Source organism: Convolutriloba macropyga, chromosome 6 (genome assembly GCF_964194025.1).
Source record: "Convolutriloba macropyga chromosome 6, txConMacr16.3, whole genome shotgun sequence".
Lineage (NCBI taxonomy): Eukaryota > Metazoa > Xenacoelomorpha > Acoela > Convolutidae > Convolutriloba > Convolutriloba macropyga.
The window spans coordinates 42,949,766-42,965,758 of NC_134473.1; the positions used below are offsets into that span (position 1 = coordinate 42,949,766).

Consider the following 15,993-nt stretch of genomic DNA (forward strand, 5'->3'; position numbering starts at 1 on the left):
CAATCTCTTTTGCTTTCTACCTTCATTTACCGACCAAACTATGCGTTTTTTCAAAATAAAAAATAGGAATCGCCCCCTTCTCTGATAACGAGATTTTCGTTTTTATTACTATTTTTGGACAAATAAATGATATTTTTTGCGCTTATTAATGTTTGCGTAGCCTAGTAAAAAAAACTGGCTAACTATTCATATTCATAAAGAAATATTCTAAAGTTGTATTATAGCATTTTTATTTTGGGGTCATCACCAGAGTGATGATAAAAATTGCGTTCTGTTTCTTTGAGATTGTCATTAGTTGTACTCTGGTGTTCCTTTAGCTTAAAAACGGCAAAAAAAAATAGAAAATTAAACAAAAAATACAGAGTTAAAAACTATAGAAACGTGAGGTCAATTTCACTAATTTTGTGAGAAGACCGGGAAATTGAAGTTGAGTTTGCAATAAATTTGCAAAGGACTTTGAAAGTGTTTCCTTTCATCTTATAATAGATTGCCAAACTGTAGTTGGAAAACTTATATTGCGTAGATGCTATTTATATATAATTTATTTTTCGTTTCGACAAGCAAACGTCAAACGATTTCAATTTTAGTAAATTTGGAGTAAAATTTTCTACACATGCGTTACCTGTGCTTATCATTCCCAATCTACGGATTTTTATTATTTTAAGACCAAACCGGGGGAGAGGGTGGGACAAAAATTAATCTCTGATTATGTTATTTCAAGAAACAAATGCAATCCCTGTATAAATAGGCATCGTTAATGTAATTTTAACCTGAATTTATCAGCAAATTCACAATCTCCAAGTTACCAGCAACCACCGCTTTATGCAGAGCAGTTTGACCTTGGGAATCTTGAAGGTCCAGCGTTGAACGATGTTGATTAGAAGTTGAGGTCGAAACAACATTCTCTGTAGACGTCACCAACTTCACAAGTTTATTGTAAACTTCAATTTGCATTCTTGTACAGAAGTTTCGCGCACCAATGTGAAAAACTGTCTGACCAAGTTTTGATTCCTGCACGTTTAATTTGGGGCTATGATTCAAAAGGATGTTGCATAAGTCACAGTTAGATTGCGTAACTGCGATGAACAAGACGGTCTCGTTGTTTGTGTTACATAAGTTGACGTCGGCGCCTGCTTCCAGGAGGAATTCAACCAATTGGAGGTTCCCGTTGATAACAGCGTTGAAGAGTGCTGTTGGTGCGAGTGAACTGGCATCTGTCACAACGTCGATTGAGGCACCAAACTCATCGTACAACAGTTTTGCTAAAAAGAGGATTGTAACAAGTGACAGCACACGGTTGTTATCGTCTTCGATAAGTCATTCAACTTTGAGGGCAAGCCGAGATGTAAAAAAAATGTAAGAAGGCGTTAAGTAGGTGATTCGAATACATTCCATGTCTCTCTTCTCGCTTTCTGTTCTTATAGCAGAAACATTGACGAGAAAAGTGTCCAAAAAGACAAATTTTAAAGCAAAGTTTCGCCATTGTTTCACATCTCGCTGGTATTTATCAGGCGCTAACAAATTCAGTTTAGCAACTTTTTTTCATTGTTTTTTGATTGTTTTTCTTTTTTGAGCTGATTATTTTTGGATTGATCTCCTGGGCAACTGCTTATTACAAGCAACAAAGATTTCAAACAAAATATCGAAAAAATTGAAAACTGGATAAAGTGAAGCCAAAATTTTGTAACCGAAAAAAAACTTATCAGCAAAATTCAAAGACTATAATTCCAAAATTTTGAACAACTAAGAGCTCACTTTCGACCTATTTTGACAAAAAGCTAATAATAATAATTGTGAAAAGAGAAATAAGAGATCAAAAACAAAACCTAACAATCTTAAAGAACCACATTTTTTTCTAATTTTCTACAAGAACACGGATTGTCAGATTCGTATGGTTGAAAAAGTTGATCATAAAAAACCATCACACGATAGTAGGACTTTAGAAAACAAACATCAGCTTTGAATAAAAACAGAGAATACAGTCAAAATACAGGATGCAAGTCTTTTGTCACAAGTCAAATTCTATTAATGACAGAAAAATAAATGACGTCAGAGGCCTTGAAGTAATTAACGAAAATTGCAATCGATAACTATTTTTCAAAATTTGATCCCTTAGAAAACTTAAGTCTGTTTTTTCAATAAAATCTTTTAAATGATTATGCATTAAAAGTAACAGCAGACGCAGGCAATGACAAAAACTGAAAAAATGCAAACCAAATTTTGTCCAAGTCCATAAAACATTGAGTTAAATACCAAAACCAATGAAAAAATCAAACAGTCCTCTTTATTAAGTGGGGAAATGAGACTCATCGCATAAGACTCGTCGCAAAAAAAAGGACCACAACAAAAAAAATTCAACTAAATTGTTTCCGAAAGCAAGTGCCATAGAATTCATAAAACAAATTGAACGAATGAACATGAAAAGGTAAAATATCAAATTTTGTCAAAAACAACTACAATAAAGGAAACACACGAAAAAAAATTACTTCAATTTTTTCAAAACAAGTTTTCTCAAACGGTTAAAAAATTAAATTTGAACCACGATTGTGAAACAATTCAATATGCGACATTATACACCCAAAGAAACGTGTAATTAAATACACTTGTGATAAAAACAACTAAAAAATGCTCAATTTTATTGAAAAAAAGTTGCACCAATGTCATCAAATCATTGATACAAGAGTAAAAACGGCCCAATAAAGTACTCTTTCAATATCCAAAAAAATGCCATTCGTTACAGAACGTGAAACAACTACAATTTCAATCACACGGATGTCAAAATTGACCAAAATTTTATTTTAAATATGTCATTTTCAAAAAAAAACCGGTAGGTTTGAATTTAAATGACCAATTAAGCTCAAAAAGAACTCTTTAGACGAGCCATAAAATTTTCATTAATGAGGCCGTTAAAAGATATATGAAAAGAAACGATAGATAATGGAATTATAATTTCTTAAAGAGCCAATAAGAATTTTCAATTAAGATTCTTTCAAGGACAATTTTCACTAAGACTAGGAGACAGAAAAACAAAAAATAACCACATAAAAGATGAAAATCAAAAACTCAAAATGTTGATAAAAAAGATGTCAAAGTTTTTTTGATTCTGAACCATACGTAAACTGAAAAAGGTTTCATTGGAGAAAGAAGTAATATAATTAAAAACTCAAAAGATAATGAAATAACTGGGAATTTATAAGCAAGAAAAAACAGTGAAAAAAATGCTGCCTCAAAAGTGCTCGATTTTCATTCCTTTTATCTTTTTAGGTTGACCAAGAGCGCTACTATAATATTACAAATCGTCAACAAGGACAACACACACACACGTAAAAATAATTTACCAATCTTTTTTAAAAGCAATTAAAATATTTGAACTGCCACACGCATCCATATCAGGCTGGGACAATGACAGATACTATTAAACGTCATTGAATAAGCATCTGGTAATTTATAAGCCAGAGAAAATATTTGACGAAATGCGTACTAATATAACATCCTCCTAAATCACACGTATCAGTAAGAAAATTTTTTGTCGTAATTAAAAAAACTTAATTTGCACACAAAATAAAAGAAAGTTACGTGGTTGAAATCTGAACTTACAGAGCTTATAAACGGAACCCTTTTTTCTAAGTTGTGCAAAACATTTTTCAATTTGGGCTAGAAAAGAAAACTTAGACTTATATAAAAGATCCACTTTTTCTATAGTAATGGTGCAACAGATGAATGCCTATACGCAGATCAGCATTGGAACATGACTTCCAGTATTATTTTTGACTGCGAAAACTTGAGAACTATTACTTGAAATACAATTCAAAAAGTCAATAAAAACATCAACAAATAGAATTTTAGGCCAAAATACAATTACTTGTCCAAAAAGCCAACACTATAGACATATTTGCTGTTCTGATTTTTTAAAAAAAAACAAAGAGTGGTTTTTTTTAAACATTTGAGTAAACGCTGGATGATTTTTTGTTGCTTATCTGATCAAAGATTACAATTAGGCGTCTGACGTATTTATGCTTTTCTTCAACATCTCAAGGTAGTCTCAATGTTTACAGGTAGTCTCAATGAAAAACAGCTTTTGATTGTAAAAAAAATCATATACCAATGCAAACACGAAATTAAACAACATCAGGCTAAAAAACAACAACAAAAGCATAACATTAACTTCTTTTTCAATTTTTTTTACAAAAATAGGGCTGTCAAATTTATAAAATTAGAGTCAAGATAATCCTATAAAACAGTCACACAATTGGACTGTTTATTTAAAACCTTTTTCCAGATTGATGGCACTCAATTCGGTATTAGTAGTTGCTGCCAGGAGATGCAAGGCTGTGTGACCATTGTTGTTGACGAAGTTGGTCTCTGCTCCGTTCTGCCGCATGAGGATATCAATGATTTCTGTGTCGTGGTTGTGCACACATGCCATCATCAGGGGCGAAGTCCCATCAGAACTCACTTTATTCACATCTGATCAAATGGAAAACATTTCCTTATTAGGAATATTGGAGCAAAATTAACCTAACCACTGATGTAAATATGGTGATTTTGGTGACAGTCTGAAGGTATATGTTTTATTAAAAATTGTTCATAATGCCGATCTCATCTTGAGAAATAAAAAGCAACGATAATACCACACTCCCACCGCCCAAGTGTGGAAAATAAGAACTTCTGTTATTGTTTACTTTTGACTATATACTTTTACGTAGCTTTCGATAGCTGGTCTCTTATCCATTAAATTTTTATAAATTTTGCATTTTTACCTACCAATTTATAAATGTTTATAACATCCATTTTTTTCAAAAATTTTATAAATATTTATAAATTATCCATTATTTTTCGACTGAGGCTCCTTTGATTCAGATTCACCTTATTGAAGTACAGAAAAGCCTGCCTTAAAATGTTTGTTTACACGTGGTAATAAAACAAACATTTGTTCTCGGGATCTAAGAATTTGTTCTCCGGAACGGGGCAGATGCCAAATTAGCCGTACCTGCTCCTTGATTAACCAAGTAGTTGACCATCTTTTTATTGCCCTTCATCACAGCAAACATCAAAGCTGTAGTTCCGTCTCTATCCGCTAAATTGGGCAGATCCACAGAGATAATTTGCGACTTGGCTGATCTGAGTAAAAATTGGATTTCATCTAATCGATCCAATCTTATCAAATAGCTCATAACAGACTGGCCAAATCGATTCAAAAGCTTCAAGCTGCTCGGCGAGACAACGTAGTTCAAAAAATCGATTTGATCCAGAAAATTGTAGTCGATTGTCTTCAAAGCCCAGTGAAATAACGGATCACCATTTTTGTTATAAGTTTCAATAACCGATTTGGTTACTTTAGTTAGCAAAAACTTTGAGATTTCTTCATCTTTTAGAAGCAGTGCCAGTTCTAAAGGTGTCACGCTCATTTGGTTCCTGACAGCCATCAAACTTTTGCCTCTTCTGTCGTTTGAAACAAATTGAACCAATTCCAAATTCTCTCGAATAACTGCAATATGTAGTGCTGTGTTTCCCGCACAATAAACGGTCCGATCAGATAAAACGATTTTGAAGTATGCAGAAACAGTGACATCTACATCTTTTTGACCAATAAGAAAACGCGAAAGGGAAGTGTTGTCGTACTCGACTGCAAAGTGTAATATTGTTTTACCACTGGAGGGCTGCTTAACATTCAAGTCGAAATTTTTGCTAATTAGGATTTTCAATATTTCGATTTTGCCGCACTGTCCGGCGTAATGCGTGGCACTCATAGAGTGGGAGTCAAGTTTGTTTTTGACTTGGTCACATGTCTGCTTGTGGCTCAGGAAACTTCTCAGCTCTTGCGGTGAGCCATGTAAAATCAAATCACTCAAAGATGACACCTTTTTCTGAAGATCTGCTGTAAGTTGAATATCAGCTAAAACAATAAAAAGGAAACCAATTGATTTTCAGTTGAAATAAAAGCGAATCAAGCGCAGGTCCAGACTTATGAAAAGACAATGCTCGACCAAAATGTACTATGAAAAGACCATACTCGATTCATTTGAGCTCTGAAAAGATTTTAGCTGGACTTTAAGAGATTCTGGACTTTAGCTCGACTCAGATTTTTCGCAAAAGACTTAAGCTAGACCCAAAATTTTACAAAAGATTTTGGCTCGCCACAAAATTTGGGCTGGACTTCAGCTCAACACAATGTTTGCAAACAAAGTCAAGTTAAAGTCTTTTCATCGGTCCATCATTGGCCTTTTCATAAGCTTTTTTGCCATTAAATTTTTACGTGCAATATTGCATATAACGTAGTCAGCATGTATGCTCCTTCATCTTCTACGATTCAGAAGAACCACAAATCCCTCAAAAACATGCATTTTTTAAAACGAGAGCTCATTATTTTGGAAGGGAAAACAAACTGAATAATGCGGCAATTTTGTCATGGTTAATGGGACTAGTACCAAGGCACTTACGCTAGCTGGTATCATTTAATCAAGTAATGTGGTAATATACTCAAGCTGCAAAAAAATTTATTGAAAGATTTGACAAAATGCTTAAGGCTTTTGGGCAGTTTTCCAACTTTTTCTTAAGTCGAACTGCTCTAGTGCAAAGCTACTTAGTCTTGCTACCGTCCTGCTTCTGTATGTACAAAACCATAAAAAACAAAAATTTCGAATTCTGAAAAAAATAGACTGATGAAAAGACTAATGGTGGACCCATGTACAGACCTTAATTTGACTTGTTGTTTATGAAATGACTAATGGTGGACCCATGAAAAGACCTTAGCTGGACTTTCTTTGTTATGAAAAAACTTTAGCTCGACCCATGAAAAGATATTAGCTCGACTTTAAATAGGAAGCATGACCGTGTAATTATAGCCAAATATTGCCCCCACCCAACCCTCACTAGACTTTTAAAGTCTTTTCATAAGTCGAGGACTAGTCCTGGGAGGCAATCAGAATTTGAGATTACAGACCGAAGCCACCTCTGATCAGACAATCTTTGGACGCACACCGGATTGTGTGATCGAATTACATGGTATGGGAAAAGAGTTTGAGCACTCCGGTCTGATCTGCTCATTCGAGTCTGAGACCTCACTGTGGACCAAACATTTTTATTTACAAAAAAAATGCTTGGAACAAAAAATTTCACGAAAATTATAAGAGGAAAAAAGCTTAGAATAAAGCGTCGCGTAATTATCGCAGAACCTTGTAACATCATGGCAAAATTTCATGAAGGTTTTGTACCTCCAGTAATTTATGTAGCCGCCTGCTACAGAGCTTGCAACATTATATAGTCAACCAAAAAGTAAAAGTATGTCACATGCGTTTGAGGGTGAAAATAAAATGCAACCACTAACCTGGGAAGGGGGTACAAAAGGAAAATTATCCGAGATTTGTATTCTTCAGCACAAAAAAAAATATTCAACTGTGAAAGCGATGAATTAAAGAGTTAGATAGGTTAACTATAACCGTTATGTGTTCACGTTAATTGGAGATGTCGAACACCCTTTTTTTATTATGTGTTTGTGAGGGGATCTCGCTTAATTGACGCACTCGAATGTACTTCAAATAAGTTTGCTTTTTGCAACTAGAGTGGTGAAATGCAAAGAGGAGTTGTGAATTTTCTGCCTGCTATTTTGATTTCCTGGCTGTTTTGCACGTAAGCCTATGAATAAAAAAGTTTAAAAAAACTAAGCAAAAGTTTGAACTACTGAAAATATCCACCGATGAGGTTGTTTCTTGTCTGAAGCCATTCGGAGGCATCACTTTAAGTCTTGTGTTCTCCCCACTAAGAAAAAACAGTTCATTAGATACAAAATGCTGCCATATTTCTACTAGGTTCTACAGTTTTACAAGTCAGTATCTGAACTGCCACGAGTATTTTTATTGTAAACAAATAAAAAATTTCAAACGACAACAGCAACTGTCTGTTACCAGAGAATGCATTCAATTCAACTCAAATGCTTCAGTGATTAAACCTTAAGAACTTTATTGTACTTGGAATTTGGCTGTCAATTGAAATAAAAACCAAAAAACCGGCAATATCATCAATTGAAATGTTTAAATCAAGTAGTTTAATATTTCAAAGCAATTCTTCATAGGTAAGGATAGCCTTTATGAACCTTTAGTCAAGCATTATGAACGAACTACTTTACTCTGAAGTGTGGACTCATTTAGAACACAAAAAGTTTGGTTTAATTCACAGTCAACGCGGACAGTTTTTTTCACCTGTTTCACTTCAAATTTAAGCTTCAAACCTAGTAATTGTTTTCCGGAATACCTAATGGTGAATTTCGAGGTGAATTTTTGCAAGAAATGCGGTGAATTGCGGTGACATATTTTATCACCGCATTTCTTAAAAAAATTCACCGCAGTCACCGCATTCCTTACAAAAATTCACCCAGAAACCTCGACTCGGGAAGCTTTTTTCTTCAGTCAAAATTATTTTGTTTGATTATCCCAGAGAAAACAGAAAATCATAATTTTGTACCCCTTAGACTCTAGTTTTTAGACTCTAGTTTTGGTTTTGGTATCTATTCATTAATAGATACCTACAATATTTTCTTTTCAGGTAGGGAAAACGCAGCTGTCCAGAAAATTGAAAGTAAAACAGTAAAAGAAAAACAAGGCGGCTCGGTAATGTGCGATGGCACATAAGGTTCCGACCCCGCCCATCCACAATTTTGGCATAATTGTCTACCAAATGAGGAACAGATAGAAAAACCCAAAAATTATTTTTTTGCGAACCCCAAAAAAGCCCAAGACTTTTTCAAAAAATTCTGTATGAACGATAAGATAGCCTCCAAAGCAAATAACTCAGTGGAGTAAAAATTGATGCATTAGATTGCTGTAATATGTCAATATTAAGAAAGCGAGTCAAGACGAACAGCAAAATCAAACAACAACAACAACAAACATTAATTACATCAAAAAATTTATGCTCCTCTTAAAAACTAAATTTAATAACAAAGTCAACATACCGTCAGATAAAGCTAAAACTAAACAAAAATAACTTGTAAATCACCAGAAGACATATGCGACCAGTCCATAAAAAGGTTTGGTAACAATTATACAAAAAGAACAAAAACAGTAAAGTAAAAAAAAATTAACTTACTTTTTTGAAACAGTTAACTTCAAAGTAATAAATACCATTAGGAATCAATTAATATACCACAAATTTACGATTATCACTGCTTCTATAGAAGGGCACTAGGACCTGTCCTGATTTATTTTTTAAAGCGGCTAAAAAGAACAACAAAGAACAAACAAAATTTCAATTGAAACTTGCCAGAAAACGCTGTCAAAACCGTCAAGCCAAACTTTGGCACTCAAAATATATTTGATTGCGCCTTCTTCAAACAGCTATAATGTAGTGCCTGGCCATTCATTAGTAAGACTAGGTAACAAGTAGACAAAAAAGCGAAGTGCTAAAGTATGTAATACTTTTAATTTTTTTTTCGAAACAAAATTACATTCAATGTCATGAAAGGCATTAATTACAAAAAGAGCTATTTAAATAGGGTCGTTTATTCATAAAAAGGAAACCTTCGAGACCTGTAATTATCCAGAATATTTCTTGCATCTACAAAAGGAACGTCAAATATGACAAAAATCAAATTAATTTATTTTTTTTTTGTGAAAAAACGGTGTCGAAGCCAGTAGAAGCCAGTTATTTTTTTTGTGAAAAAACGGTGTCGAAGCCAGTAGGGTCATAACAAATTCTTTAAAAAAAGATTTTTCGACACCAATCCCCTTTATTCCTTTGACACCCATAATGTCATATTTGACCTGTAATTAACTAACGAGATTAGGTAACAAAAAGAAACATAAAAAGAACAAAATTGCGAAGTTAAAAAGTTTTTTTTTTAATTTTGGAAGACGATTGTTTTCAAAGTCATGAAAGCCATCAGCTATCTACTAATATCAGAATATCGGTTCTTCTATTTTTCCATAAAAAACCAATGAAAGCTATCACTATACAGGAAATTTCATACGACAGAAACGACAAAGTATAAATGACAATTAGAGACAAAATTAAAAAGTTCAATTGATTTCTTCAAGAAAGAGGCGTCGAGGCCGTTAAAACGATGATGTATATCTTTCAGGATTTTAATATATTCAATTGTTCCTTATTTTGAATGCTAATAAGGTGACATGAGAACTGTCAATAATGTGATAATGTGACAAAATTAGAAAACGTGATGAACTGGCAAATATCAAAACAAACAAAATTCTGAAATCTTGTAGTATCAAAGCCAGAAAACAATAACTTCTGGCTTAAAACTGCAACCGAGAATAAATGTTAAATCAGTAGAAAGAAGAAACAGTCTTTCTTTGCTGACACTAAGCTGGAAGTTGAACAAATTAAGAAAAAATAGAGGAAAAGTTAATTAAGCCATTATTTATTGAAAAGTCAATTATTTTTAAAAAAAGAAACGACCATAAACTTTCAATTAAAAAACTAAATGCATTAGCTTGGAGCTGCTTAGCAAGCGAATCGGTTGGACCTATCACTCCTGAGCTTTGATTTGATATGTTCTGTTCTTTATTATTAAAAAAAAAGTTTTTTTTAAAAAAAAAGACCGAATGATTACAACCCGTTTTTTTTTGGATTGTAACAGTCCAAGAATGGCCCAAAACTAGCCTTGCTAATACCTATTGTCCATTAGGAACAATTGATTTTTCGGATGTTGTAGATATAGATAATTTGTTAGTTGAAAACTCAAAATAAATTCTGCATTTTTGATAATCAACGAGTAAAGTTAGCAAAAAACGGCAAAGTTTTAACCACAGTGCCCTCTCAGCGGACTCTGAAGTAGAAATAGCCCCCCTCTGAGTCTACAAAGATTGTATGAGTTTTGTTTTGGGGTGTACTGTCGGCAAATTTAATCAAAGTGGACTAAAGTAGCTTATTTCGTGCTGTTTTTGATGAAAAAGGCTAAATTTTGAAATAATTAGCCAGAATTTTTGACAAAAATTCTAATGAAAATAGTCGACAACATTTTTTTGTCTTTGAAAATAAAATCAACAACACTATTCCTCAAAACTTTAACAAAATTTTGCAAGATTGACGAAATTTCACGGAACAAAAAAAAACCCATTTGAGTATATAGTTCCTCCCCCCTCAAGGGGGTCGGAACATATATATATATATATATATATATATATATATATATATATATATATATATATATATATTTATGTATATATATATACATACATATATATATATATATATATATATATATATATATATATATATACTCGATTATGCAAATTTGAAAACAAAAGAAATCAGGATTTCCTTATAAAAATTATTTGTGCAAAAGAGAAAATGTGGAAAAATGCAAACTTTTTTTCACTTCTTGCGGCTTTTTTCATCTTAGTACCCATTGTAGGCATTACTGTTCTGTAGTTCAATACACTTTCGCTCTAAGAAAATTAAAGAACTATATGAATAGTATAGTAATTTGCCTTGTGCTTGTAGGGGGGGTGTTCGGACACCCCCCTACAAGAAATATTACCTCTGAAAAAGTGATTTTCTCTAAGTCAAATCAAGTTTTTTGGCTAACTTTTGCCAGCCTGGGTGCATTCTCACCCAAGCTGGCAAAACTTAACCAAACAAACATGATTTGACTGAGAGAAAATCACTTTTTTTCAGGGTAAAATTTCTTGTAGGGGTGGTGTTCGAACCCACCACCCTACAATCACTGGGCAAATTACGGCTGATCCTAAACTCATAGAATATCATAATATGATTTTTTAAAAACTCGAAAAATCCTATATGAGACACCTGACGCCTACAACTTAGAAAAAAATTTCAAATTTTCAGTGAAAATTTTTCAAAATTTTTTGAAGTCCTAAAATGGTACGAAATGGATTTTGCGCTATAAAAGAGCACTCAAAAATGATTTTATGTTGACTTCACTTTTTTCACCTATGCAGTATGGGGGGTCATAACATCGAAAATTTTGAAATTTTTTTCGAAAATTTTTCTAAGTAAACCTCGATCCTAAAATGGTATGAAATGGATTTTGCGCTATGAAAGAGCACTCAAAACTGATTTTTTGTTGATTTCACTTTTTTCACCTATGAAGTATGGGGGGTCGAAACATACAAAAATTTCAAAAATTTTTTCGAAAATTTTTCAAAATTTTTCAAAGTCCTGATATGGTCTGATAGGGATTTTGCGCTATGAAAGAGCACTCAAAAGTGATTTTTTGTTGATTTCACTTTTTTGTCACCTATGCAGTATAGGGGTCGAAATAAAATTTCAAAAATTTTTCAAAGTTTTCAAAAGTCCTAAAATGGTATGAAATGAATTTTGCGCTATGAAAGAGCACTCAATTGTGATTTTTGGTTGATTTCATTTTTCTTCACCTAGGCAGTATGGGGGTCAACACATAAAAAAATTTTGAATTTTTGAGAAAAAAAATCTACAATTTTTTAAAGTCCTAAAATGGTTTGAAATGGATTTTGCGCTATGAAAGAGCACTCAAAAGTGATCTTTGTGGGCTTCATTTTGTTCAACCAAGTAAGACCGGAGCAACTCAGTTTATGAAATGGTCTGAAATAAGTCAAAGAGCAGTCAGAAGCAAATTTTGTTGACAATAGTTTTGCAAATGTGCAGGATGATGTGGAAAGCATGTATTTTTTTATATACATGTTTAACTATGTATGTCTCTTTCAAAACAAGTACGTATGATTGCATGCATGTGTTCATAATTGTACTTTTTATGTATGAATGAACAATTGAAAGAAAGGAAAGAATGAAAATTTTATGTATAAAATCATGCTTATTCATGTATATAATAATGAAAGTGTATATGAAAGTGTATATTTGTTTATAATATACATAACTGTGCTTAAATTATGTAATATGTTTGTATGAGTATAAGCCGAAATGTATGTCTTTGGGTAGAAATTGTGAAAGTGTGTATATGTCAAGACGTTCTTGGTTTTATGTGTGTTTGTTTTTCTATATGTATGCAAAAGAATGTATGTATATATGTCTGAATGTTTTTAGGTATTTAGGTATTTATATGCTTGCAAGTCAGACGAGAGAGAGAGGGAGATAAGTCCCTGGAAGGCAATTTTGTTGCCTAGAAAAATGTTGTTATTTGTCTCCACGATCCAATAATATTATATCTTGCAAGCAGATTTTGACCTTCAGCGTTGATAAACTCTGTCCTTTCTACATTGTCAACAAAAATGCCACAACCGAAGACGACAACAATTTTTCGATGTTCTGAGCATGCTTTTTCGAAACTTGAATTTTCTTCACCTATCTAGCTAGCATATTAATAACTATCGAGATTTTTTACAGAAAAAAATTGATGCTCTTTGTCTTTTAATCCTTGGCAAGAAAATGGTAAAGTGTTGCAACACAGAAGACAAAAAAAAACAATTTTTTGATGTTCTGAGCATGCTTTTTTGACAACAGATTTCTCTACAGTTATTCAGCTACCCGTCTAGGAATGAGCAAGATTATTTACATTAAAAAATATATGAGATGTATTGTTGAGAGATAAACAATAAATTGAGCTAAGTAAAAAGAATAAACTCTGTAAAAAACCGGAAATGTTGGTGGGAAAACTATGATATGAAGGAGCAGCTGAAATTCTTAGTTAAATAAAGTAGAATGATAGGAATTTATCAAGAGCTTGAATCAGACAAAAAGTGTAATGATGTACAAGAAGAGTAGTTTGCGCTGGAACTGTAAAAAGCGCTAAAATTTTCAAAAGTTAATTAGTCACTTTATCAATTAAGCAAGAACAAACACAAACTATGGATCTGTGGGTGGTTGCTAGAAACATCTTCAGAAATGTATGGGTCATGTTTGCGTATTGGTAATAGCGATAATGGATATTGCGTGTTGGGACTGAAATATTAAACAAAAGCGAAACGCATCTTCAGTAAATGCTTCCGATTAGTTCAACTCTTGAACACTGCAAGTAAGGTACCAGAGCACCTCAAGAAACCAGAAATCAAAAACATTCATTACAGCGTCTTCTTGAATCAAATTTACTGCGTTCAGTAACCCTGTGTTAATATTTTGCATTACTTATTGTTCTGTCCACTTTTTAAAATGAGATTACCGTAACGATGTTTCATAGAGCACCGGAAAGAGGTAAAATCAAAGGAATCTAAAATTAAAAAGGAGCAGAGTCTTTATAACATATAATTGGGCTAAGCAGTCTGGCGAGCATTTTGGAACTTAACACAACACTACTGCTACCTACTACTGCTACTGCCTACTACTACTACCTACAACTACTATCTACAATTAGTACCTACTACTACTGCTACCTACTAGTACTACCTACAACTACAACTAGATACTATTACTAACTACTACAACTACTTATTGGTTCTAAGTTACACTAGTACCTACTACTACTTCCTTTTAATACCTTCAATTTTTACCTATTGTTTACTAACTATCTACAGGAATGTGTTTCTGTTTTTCTAGAAAATGAAAACAAATTTTATCTCTAGAGACTCGTTAAGCATAAACAACAGAAGCTTTTATCAATCTCAAATTAATTTGTCCTGACTGACACAGACCGATTGAATTTACCCGCCAATATTTTCAACAAATCATTAAATGTTTGAAGTTTTTTCAAAGATACAATGAACGCTGAAGCTTTGTCGTATACATTAACTCAGTAATTTTCAACTCAGTGTTAATTTGTTAATTAACAATTAAAAAATCCATTGTATGATATATCAGGTTGATATTTAACTAATTAAATTAATGTAGGGTTTTACTGTTTCGCGAACCAGTCTGATTTTTAGAGCTTCAAATAAGTTTTATTGCTATGTTTTTTTTGAAGTGCAAATTTTGTATACTTTTTTCACTTATGAGGGATCAGTCACAAACTTAAGTCTTTTTGTTCGAATGCTGTTTCTTTGTTTATTCAATGTATGACATCTGATTCCATTTGCGATTAATTGATAGATATGAAACGCAAACTTTTTCAAAATTTCGAATATGAAGTATTGTATAGCATAAACATTGACTGGTTCACAATGGCGTTGCACTATGTCTGTTTATAATATCAACTTTACAGAAACAAGCTTGCTTCAAAATTGCATAGGGTGTACCTTAATGGAAACAAACATTTTGCAACGTACCTACGTTATCCAAAAACAGAGGTTTTACTCTATATAGTTGTTTTCGTATGTTTATTCAGAGTCACCTGTTGTTTCAGTTGTCAGGAAAAACACAACTTTTTCTGAATCTTTAAGTTTTAAAATTTGTAAAGAATGAAAACTGCTGTGATAGCTTGCCAGAAGGACATGTGTTAGTTGAGTTTCATATTAACCTTAGCTTCGGCTCAGGATATGTTCACAGCTAAGACTGTAATTGTGAACTTTTTTTCATTAAAAGTTTAGCGCTACATGATTTTGCACTTTTTGTTATATTAACTTCTTCCTAATTTTGTTGAATTTCATTTGCTCATTTTTTATTTGATGAAAATTAAAATTGAATCAACCTCATGAAACGTTTCTCAACAAAATTAAGTGAAACAGTCTTGTTGGATTTGAGAGTTGAAACAAAAACCTTAAATTTAGGTGTTTAGGTGAACACATTTTCTTTGTTTTGAACGTCTGCTTACACTCAATGGGCACCAAATGGTTCCAGAGAAGTACTTTTTGTGGAATATGAAACAAAATTCTTCTTTATTAGTGTTCAAAACTCAACAACCGGAGACGGTATGGGTTTGGATAAGCAAGTATAATAAAATTGTGAAACATGGCCGGTCTCTTTACCTAGAAGTTGAACCATTGAGTTCGATTTCGAGTTTGTGATCTAAAATAGTATTCAAGGATAAGAGACTTTTTCAAATAAAAAAGACTTGTTTTTTAGTATTCAAAACTCAACAAACGGAGGCGGTATGGATTTCGATAAGCAAGTAAAATAAAATGGTAATGCTTGGTCAATCGTTCTACATAAAAAAAGGAAGTTTTGAGTTTGTGTCTGAATTTGTGATCTAAAAACACTATTCAAGGATAATTG

At 32.8% G+C, this 15,993-nt stretch overlaps 1 protein-coding gene across 1 annotated transcript in view; it reads right to left on the reverse strand.

Moving 5' to 3' along the window:
• LOC142341326 (uncharacterized) overlaps positions 1-15,993 on the reverse strand; it is a 179,199-nt gene that overhangs the window by 110,009 nt on the left and 53,197 nt on the right. The window contains exons 2-4 of the mRNA XM_075392250.1: positions 4,991-5,896; positions 4,270-4,467; positions 771-1,262 (exon numbers count right to left, since the gene is read on the reverse strand). Coding sequence (XP_075248365.1) covers positions 771-1,262; positions 4,270-4,467; positions 4,991-5,896 — 1,596 coding nt within the window. The remainder of the gene's footprint in view (positions 1-770; positions 1,263-4,269; positions 4,468-4,990; positions 5,897-15,993) is intronic.